This window comes from Pseudoliparis swirei, chromosome 13 (genome assembly GCF_029220125.1).
Source record: "Pseudoliparis swirei isolate HS2019 ecotype Mariana Trench chromosome 13, NWPU_hadal_v1, whole genome shotgun sequence".
Taxonomy (NCBI): domain Eukaryota; kingdom Metazoa; phylum Chordata; class Actinopteri; order Perciformes; family Liparidae; genus Pseudoliparis; species Pseudoliparis swirei.
The window spans coordinates 21,863,804-21,873,626 of record NC_079400.1 but is presented as its reverse complement, the minus strand read 5'-3'; the positions used below and the strand labels follow the sequence as shown (position 1 = coordinate 21,873,626).

Sequence of the window (9,823 nt, the reverse complement as noted above, 5' to 3'; positions counted from 1 at the left end):
GCCTTTGTCGAAGCTACCACAGGCATACGACAATCGGAGCAGCTCTTCATCTGCTATGGCGGGCCTAGGAGGGGTTTGGCCCTTTCAAAGCAGCGCCTATACCATTGGATTGTGGAGGCCATTGCCTGTGCATACAGAGCGAGGGGCCATTCTACCAGGAGTATTTCCACATCATGGGCAACCCTGAGAGGGGTCCCAGTGGAGGATATATGTGCCGCAGCCTCCTGGGCGTCACCAAGCACATTCACCAGGTTCTACAGGGTGAACGTTGCCACCCCTCACCCACTGGGGGTGGTTCTTCGTCCAGAGTCCTCTGCCTGACCCATACACGGTAGGCTCCCTGGGTTTCCTCGTGACTCTGTTGGTACAAGTCATCCAGTGCTAAGCACCGCCTCTGGCTGTCAGAAAGGATGAAATAGAACGCAAGTTACGTATGTAACTATGGTTCTATGAATCCTGGATGACCGCCAGAGTTCTTGGTCACTCGGAATCTCGTGAGTTCGCGAGAAGACTCCGTAGGACTGATCTCGGGATGACACCGGAACTTATACCCAGTGGGCGGGTCATCCGAGGTCACATGTGACTTTGTTGTCATTAAGACTCGACCTGCGTATGCTCGAGACGGAAGAAATCCAGTGCTAAGCACCGCCTCTGGCGGTCATCCAGGATTCATAGAACCATAGTTACATACGTAACTTGCGTTTTCAGCTGTGCTAACATAATTGCACAAGGGTTTTCAAGGGTTTTCTAATCATCCATTAGTCTTCTAAGGCGATTAGCAAACACAATGTACCATCAGAACACTGGAATGATAGTTGATGGAAATGGGCCTCTATACACCGATGGAGATATTTCATTAGAAACCAGACGTTTCCACCTAGAATAGTCATTCACCACATTAACAATGTATAGTGTATTTCTGATTGATTTAATGTTATCTTCATTGAAAAAAACAATGCTTTTCTTTGAAAAATAAGGACATTTCTAAGTGATCCCAAACTTTTGAACGGTAGTGTATATTTTAAACATTTAAAAATTAACTGGGAACAGAAAATAACAACAAATGTGAAATAAAGATGTTTTACAATCTTTTTTTCTTGCATTTATTTTGTGGAACAAACAATTAAAGTTGAGTTATTAAATCTGAAGTCATGAAATGAACAAAAGAAACAAAAGGATTCTAAATGTTCAATTTTAACTTATTAAAAAGCTGAAAGGCAGATTCAGTCCATCGTCTTTATTTATTCATCTTTAGCACAATTCTCTGCAGCAATAATGATCAGATTTATATATATATATAAATATATATACATACATCTATAACAATAACACAAACATATAGTATATCTGATAATTTTTTATATATATGTATATATAAAAATCGGAGTTCAGATTCTTTGAGGATTAAAATAATATCTAAATATTGTATTTTTCTCACTTAACTCAATTTCCTAATTGGATTTTCAGTGTAAAAGTCTGTGTTTTTTCAAATTAAAAGCACAAAAAAAGTAGTCTTGTTTTCCTCCTTGTCTCTGAGATCTGAACCAGGACCCGGCTCCCGGCCCCTCAGCTGTACCCGGGCAGCGGGAGCGTCTGGCCCTCCTTGGCCTCGAAGAAGGTGTAGGACAGCGTGATGGTGTCCACGCGGGCCATCCGGGGGTCCTCGTCGAACCCGGGGTCGATGTAGAAGAAGACCGGCATGTCCACCTCCTCGTGGGGGTTCAGGCGCTGCTCCTCGAAGCAGAAGCACTGAGGAGAGACCAGCACAGAACCACGCTCATCACCGGGTCGCGTTGGTGGGGCAAAGCCGGACCGTGGAGGACGAGACTACCTGGATCTTGTTGAAGTACTGGCCCGCGTCGAAGGGAACCACGTTGTAGGTGGAGATCCCGATGATGGCTTTGTTGGTGGGGTTCTTCGCTCGGTAGAACGCCAAGGCCGTCTCACCCGGAACCACCTGCACAGACCAGTGCATGTTAGTTTTCTCCTGACTCTACTCTGAGTCACCCAACATGTGATCTCTCAGGCTTCTCAGGGAGTCGACCCAGGGTCAGGACCCTCTGTCTGACTCTGTCCCCTCCCACATATGATCTCTGACTCTACTCTGTCCCGGGTAAACGGTGCATCTGACTGAGCACTCTCTACTAGCGCCCCATGTGATGTCTCTGACTCTACTCTGTCCCCATGTAACATGTGATCTCTGACTCTACTCTGTCCCCCATGTAACATGTGATCTCTGACTCTACTCTGTCCCCATGTAACATGTGATCTCTGACTCTACTCTGTCCCCATGTAACATGTGATCTCTGACTCTACTCTCTCCCCATGTAACATGTGATCTCTGACTCTACTCTGTCCCCATGTGACATGTGATCTCTGACTCTACTCTGTCCCCATGTAACATGTGATCTCTCTGACTCTACTCTGTCCCCATGTAACATGTGATCTCTGACTCTACTCTGTCCCCATGTAACATGTGATCTCTGACTCTACTCTGTCCCCCATGGAACATGTGATCTCTCTGACTACTCTGTCCCCATGTAACATGTGATCTCTCTGACTCTACTCTGTCCCCATGTAACATGTGATCTCTGACTCTACTCTGTCCCCCATGTAACATGTGATCTCTGACTCTACTCTGTCCCCATGTAACATGTGATCTCTGACTCTACTCTGTCCCCCATGTAACATGTGATCTCTGACTCTACTCTGTCCCCATGTAACATGTGATCTCTGACTCTACTCTGTCCCATGTAACATGTGATCTCTCTGACTCTACTCTGTCCCCATGTAACATGTGATCTCTCTGACTCTACTCTGTCCCCATGTAACATGTGATCTCTCTGACTCTACTCTGTCCCCATGTAACATGTGATCTCTGACTCTACTCTGTCCCCATGTAACATGTGATCTCTCTGACTACTCTGTCCCCATGTAACATGTGATCTCTCTGACTCTACTCTGTCCCCATGTAACATGTGATCTCTCTGACTCTCTGTCCCCATGTAACATGTGATCTCTGACTCTACTCTGTCCCCATGTAACATGTGATCTCTCTGACTCTACTCTGTCCCCATGTAACATGTGATCTCTGACTCTACTCTGTCCCCATGTAACATGTGATCTCTCTGACTCTACTCTGTCCCCATGTAACATGTGATCTCTCTGACTCTACTCTGTCCCCATGTAACATGTGATCTCTGACTCTACTCTGTCCCCATGTAACATGTGATCTCTGACTCTACTGTCCCCCATGTAACATGTGATCTCTGACTCTACTCTGTCCCCATGTAACATGTGATCTCTCTGACTCTACTCTGTCCCCATGTAACATGTGATCTCTCTCTCTGTCCCCATGTAACATGTGATCTCTCTGACTCTACTCTGTCCCCATGTAACATGTGATCTCTGTCTACTCCTGTCTGTCCCCATGTAACATGTCTCTCTCTCTCAGCTCTGTCCCCCCATGTAACATGTGATCTCTCTGACTCTATTCTGCTCTGAACCTCTTCCATGTGAGGTGAACCTCTTCTATTGTGTGACCCTCTGAAGCCCCGCCCCCCATGTTCCTTAAAGCTGCTCTGAACCTCTCATGCTAAAGTTACAGTGTGTTGATACTTGTTGTTGGATCGTGTTGAGGACGCTGTGTTCTTTAAATAAAGCTTTGTGTTCTACTATATTCCACTCAAAACCTCTTTCTCATTGTTGAGTGATATTTAAACGTCCCCCAAATCGCCCCCAAAATCACCAGCCGCCACTGGTCAGACCCAGGGGCCAGGACCCAGGAGTCCAGACCCGGGGGCCAGGACCCGGGGGCTAGGAACTGGGTCTCAAAAGAGAACACAAGAAAACCCCAGGAACACAGAGCCGTGAACAGGGCGTCTGGGGGAACCGGGTCTCACGTAGATCTCGGTCTGCTGGGGTCTGAAGCTCCACTGCAGGCTGGCGTGCGTGTCGGCGTTGAAGGAGATCCTGATGACGCGCTCCTTCACCGGCGTCATGGCCTCCACCTGCTCCGAGTGTCCGGCCACCGCGGTGCCGCCGAGCCCGGAGGCCTGGCGGGCAGAGAGGGCGGGCGGTGACGCGGCGGGTTACCGGGCCGCGGCGAGCGAGGGGGCGGGGCCTCACCTGGCAGTAGAGGCGGTACAGCGGCACCGAGGCGTACGACAGGCCGACCATCCCCACGCCGGCGGCGGCGATGTACGTGAGCGCCGTCTTGTTCCGGCTCCTCCACTCCGGCTGCCGGCTCTCCGACTTGCCGCCGCCGCCGCTCTTGGCGCCGCGGCTCGGCGGGCGGAGGCGCGCGGGCGGGAGGAGCCGGCGCCGCAGGAGGCGCTCGGCCTCGGAGCGCGGCGTCCCGGAGGCGGCGAGCCGCAGCGCGCGGACGCAGCGCGTCAGGATCACGGAGCGCGGCGGCCGCAGCAGGAGCAGCATGGCGCCCGGCTGAGTCATCTTCAATACGCCGGGAGAACCCGGAGAGGATGTTATCTTCGCTAATCAAAGTCACCGTATTATGGATCAATGGATAGCAGAGCTGTTGCCGATTAATCTTCAGCCGATCAACTCATCAATACATGAAATACTTTCAAGAACCAATCCGTTGGGTTTCCTCCAGAAAAATCACCAAACTGCATTTAAAAAGTAACTTTGCTTATTAACACATTCAATAAGCTGCTTGAGCCTCAATACATCATGTGTGATCACTCCCCATCAAACATATCGATCACTAGTCATTTAAATTTATTAGAAAGATCACTCTTCATCTCACCAGTTGCGTCGTACTGCGCATGTGCGTTACTGAAAACCCAGAATCACGAGGTGACCTGGAGAGCTTCCTAGCTTAGCTCACATGCTAATACCGCTATTCGCGTTACTTCGGTTATTAAACGTGTTTTATGTGTTCGTGATGTTTGACGCGCAGATACCTGAGAAGAAGAAGAAGCTCCTGTCAGTCACCGCCGGACACCAACATGTTCCACGGAGAGAAACAGACGTAACACTTGTGCCACATTGAATTAGGTCCTCGTTGTAAAACACACGCGTGAAGGTTCCGCACACAGACGTTAATGTTGAGGATCGTTTGAGATGTTGGGTTGCTTCCGGTTGGCTTAAAGTCACGTGCAGTGTGTGTGTGTGTGTGTGGTCATAATACACGAAGTGAGAACGATGCTTCAGGGAAGCATATATTATTTATTTATGGAATAATGTATAGTTTATAACTAACAGAACGTTGTCTCTGTTATGGTCATGTCCGCCAGCAAAAGCAGATCAGAATCAGAATCAGAATCAGAATCAGAAACAGTTTTATTGCCAGGAATGTTTACACAAACGAGGAATTTTTTTGGCGGAAGGTGCAACATTTGGACATGACAAACAAACAACAATCATCACGACAGAAAGACAACAAGTAATGTGAAAGTGTTTGGGTGTGTGCTTCAAGTGGTGTGTTTTAGTTAAAAGTGTATGTTACGCGTGGCGTGTGTTTAAGTTAAAGTGCATGCAAATAAAGTGGCATGTGTGTGGAGGAGGCCTCAAGTTAAAGTGCATGTTAAAGTGACGTGTGTGGAGGAGGGAAGAAGAAGGAGGAGGGAGGAGGTGGGAGGAAGAGGAGGAGGAAGGAGCGGGAAGAAGGAGGAGAGGAAGGTGGAAGAAGAGGTGGTAGTCCTGGGGGTGACAGTCAGTCAGTCCGGGGTCCATTGATGAGCCCGACTGCCGACGGGAAAAAGCTTTTGGTGTGGCGGGTGGTCTTTGTCATGATGGACCGCAGCCTCCTCCCCGAGGGGAGGGACTCGAACAGGGAGTGTCCAGGGTGGGAGGGGTCAGCGACAATCTTTCTGGCCCGCTTCAGTGACCTGGAAGTGAACAGGACCTGGAGGGAAGGCAGATTGCAGCCGATAACCCTCTGGGCCGAGCGGATGATGCTCTGCAGCCTGCACTTGTCTTTGGCTGTGGCTGCAGGGTGCCAGACGGTGATGGAGGAGCAGGATTTGGGTTCCTGAAGACATTTACCTTATATCGAAGGGAGTAAAATAACAATAACATTATATTATTATTAAGAATAATATTAATTAAAATAATAATGGTAATATAAAATATATATGAAGACCAACGTAATAATGATAATAATAGTATTAATAATAACATCAGTAATAATGTTGATAAAAATAATATAGATAATGATGATATAGTAATAATAATATGTATTATAATATACATATACGTGTATATTATTATAATATAGCCCTACATAATAATAATAATAATAATAATAATAATAATAGGGCTTTATAACATGATAACATACCCGAAGAGGAGGACCTACGGTGGCCGCGGCGGGTCACGCGCGCTCCGCGCTCGTTCCGGGGGGCTGCCTGCTGTAGTAATGGAGGGGGTCACAGTCGGACAGGTATTCGATGCGGAATGCATCCTCAGCAAACGGCCGAGAAAGGTAAGCGACGCGCCGGCCGCGCGGCCCCGCGGGCCCGGGCTCCGGTCCGGCGGGCCCGCGCTGACGGCTCGTGTCTCTCTCCGCAGGGGAAGGCGGAGTATCTGGTGAAGTGGAGAGGGTGGTCGTCCAAGTAAGTCCCGCAACACGCAAACATGGCACCCAACAATGGAGGCGCCGCGTCCGAGCCGCGCGACCGAACCGCGGGTTCTGTTGTCTCGAGCGTTCGGACGGGCACGCGGCCGCCATTGCGGCTCCGCTCGGTCCGCTTTATCCGAGCCGTTTCACCCGGAGAGGCTGTTAGCCGAACTCACGGGCACGAGCGGCGCCAGATAGCACGGCCTCCGTTTAGTCTGAGACCCTCTCGCTTCACCACAGAGCTGCATATACCTGTATTATACACACTATATACCTGTATTATACACACTATATACCTGTATTATACACACTATATACCTGTATTATACACACTATATACCTGTATTATACAAACTATACCTGTATTATACACACTATATACCTATATTATACACACTATATACCTGTATTATACAAACTATACCTGTATTATACACACTATACCTGTATTATACACACAATACCTGTATTATACACACTATATACCTGTATTATACACACTATATACCTGTATTATACAAACTATACCTGTATTATACACACTATATACCTGTATTATACAAACTATACCTGTATTATACACACTATATACCTGTATTATACACACTATATACCTGTATTATACAAACTATACCTGTATTATACACACTATATACCTGTATTATACAAACTATACCTGTATTATACACACTATACCTGTATTATACACACTATATACCTGTATTATACAAACTATACCTGTATTATACACACTATACCTGTATTATACACACTATACCTGTATTATACAACCTATACCTGTATTATACACTATATACCTGTATTATACACACTATATACCTGTATTATACACACTATACCTGTATTATACACACTATACCTGTATTATACACACTATATACCTGTATTATACAAACTATACCTGTATTATACACACTATACCTGTATTATACACACTATACCTGTATTATACACTATATACCATATCATACACACTATATACCATGTATTATACAAACTATACCTGTATTATACACTATATACCTGTATTATACAAACTATACCTGTATTATACACACTATATACCTGTATTATACACACTATATACCTGTATTATACAAACTATACCTGTATTATACACACTATATACCTGTATTATACAAACTATACCTGTATTATACACACTATATACCTGTATTATACAAACTATACCTGTATTATACACACTATACCTGTATTATACAAACTATACCTGTATTATACACACTATATACCTGTATTATACAAACTATACCTGTATTATACACACTATACCTGTATTATACACACTATATACCTGTATTATACAAACTATACCTGTATTATACAAACTATACCTGTATTATACACACTATATACCTGTATTATACACACTATATACCTGTATTATACACACTATACCTGTATTATACACTATATACCTGTATTATACACACTATATACCTGTATTATACAAACTATATACCTGTATTATCAGAATCAGAATCAGAATCAGAAACAGTTTTATTGCCAGGAATGTTTACACAAACGAGGAATTTTTTTTGGTGGAAGGTGCAACATTTGGACATGACAAACAAACAACAATCAACACGACAGAAAGACAACAAGTAATGTGAAAGTGTTTGGGTGTGTGCTTCAAGTGGTGTTTTAGTTAAAAGTGTATGTTACGCGTGGCGTGTGTTTAAGTTAAAGTGCATGCAAATAAAGTGGCATGTGTGTGGAGGAGGCCTCAAGTTAAAGTGCATGTTAAAGTGACGTGTGTGGAGGAGGGAAGAAGAAGGAGGAGGAAGGAGGAGGAGGGAGGAAGAGGAAGAGGCGGGAAGAAGGAGGAGAGAGGAAGGTGGAAGAAGAGGTGGTAGTCCTGGGGTGACAGTCAGTCAGTCCGGGTTCCATTGATGAGCCCGACTGCCGACGGAAAAACTTTGGTGTGGCGGGTGGTCTTTGTCATGATAGACCTCAGCCTCCTCCCGAGGAGGGACTCGAACAGGAGTGTCCAGGGTGGGAGGGTCAGCGACAATCTTTCTGGCCCGCTTCAGTGACCTGGAAGTGAACAGGACCTGGAGGAAGGCAGATTGCAGCCGATAACCCTCTCGGCCGGCGGATGATGCTCTGCAGCCTGCGCTTGTCTTTGGCTGTGGCTGCAGGGTGCCAGGCGGTGATGGAGGAGCAGATGATGGACTCAACGATGGCCGTGTAGAATTGTACCATCATCTTCCTGGCAGCTTGAATTTCCTCAGCTGCCTCAGGAAGAACATCCTCTGCTGGGCCTTCTTGGTGATGGAGCGGATGTTCAGCTCCCACTTGAGGTCCTGGGAGATGATGGAGCCCAGGAAGCGGACGGACTCCACAGCCGACGGGGAGTCACACAGGATGAGAGGGCGGGTGGGGCTGCATTCCTCCTGAAACCCACAACCATCTCCACTGTCTTTACGGCGTTGAGCTCCAGGTTGTTCTGGCTGCACCAGGTCACCAGGTGGTCAGTCTCCCACCTGTAGGCGGTCTCGTCCCCACCAGAGATGAGCCCAATGAGGGTGGTGTCATCCGCGAACTTTAGGAGCTTGACGGACTGGTGACTGGAGGTGCAGCTGTTGGTGTACAGGGAGAACAGCAGAGGGGAAAGAACACAGCCTTGGGGGGAACCTGGTGGTCCGGGAGCCTGAGACGTGTTTCCCCAGCCTCACGTGCTGCTTCCTGTCGGTCAGGAAGTCTGTGATCCACCTGCAGGTGGAGTCGGGCACGTGCAGCTGGGAGAGCTTGTCCTGCAGCAGGGACGGGATGATTGTATTGAAGGCAGAGCTGAAGTCCACAAACAGGATCCTGGCGTAGGTTCCTCGGGAGTCCAGATGCTGGAGGATGTAGTGAAGGGCCATGTTGACTGCATCGTCTACAGACCTGTTGGCTCTGTAGGCGAACTGCAGGGGGTCCAGGAGTGGGTCGGTGATGGTCTTGAGGTGTGACAGGACCAAGCGTTCAAAGGACTTCATGACCACAGAGGTCAGGGCGACGGGCCTGTAGTCATTGAGTCCTGTGATCTTGGGTTTTTTGGGGACGGGGATGATGGTGGAGGCCTTGAAGCAGGCTGGAACGTGGCATGTCTCCAGGGAGGTGTTGAAGATGTCGGTGAACACCGGAGACAGCTGGTCAGCACAGTGCTTCAGGGTGGAGGGGGAGACGGAGTCCGGGCCCGCTGCTTTGCGGGGG

At 47.4% G+C, this 9,823-nt stretch overlaps 2 protein-coding genes across 4 annotated transcripts in view; one reads left to right on the top strand and one right to left on the bottom strand.

The window, feature by feature from the left end:
- Positions 1-1,075: 1,075 nt before the first annotated feature.
- LOC130203487 (cytochrome c oxidase assembly protein COX11, mitochondrial) lies at positions 1,076-5,035 on the bottom strand. Of its 2 annotated transcripts, XM_056429685.1 has the most exons (5): positions 4,926-5,035; positions 4,129-4,452; positions 3,903-4,055; positions 1,832-1,957; positions 1,076-1,749 (listed from the first exon to the last, which is right to left on the bottom strand). In XM_056429685.1, the coding sequence occupies exons 2-5, from the start codon at positions 4,450-4,452 to the stop codon at positions 1,567-1,569; spliced, it is 786 nt and encodes a 261-aa protein (XP_056285660.1). In that variant the 5' UTR covers positions 4,926-5,035; the 3' UTR covers positions 1,076-1,566. The 2 variants fall into 2 exon arrangements, with proteins under 2 accessions (XP_056285660.1, XP_056285659.1); XM_056429684.1 differs by having other exon boundaries at positions 4,129-5,034.
- Positions 5,036-6,307: 1,272 nt separating this feature from the next.
- LOC130203485 (chromobox protein homolog 2-like) overlaps positions 6,308-9,823 on the top strand; it is a 13,303-nt gene continuing 9,787 nt past the window's right edge. The window contains exons 1-2 of one of the 2 annotated variants that reach the window (XM_056429681.1): positions 6,308-6,448; positions 6,535-6,578. In XM_056429681.1, the coding sequence (XP_056285656.1) occupies positions 6,383-6,448; positions 6,535-6,578 (110 nt within the window). In that variant the 5' untranslated portion in view covers positions 6,308-6,382. Of the gene's footprint in view, positions 6,579-9,823 lie in introns of both variants that reach the window. The other variant, XM_056429680.1, reaches the window with a different exon arrangement.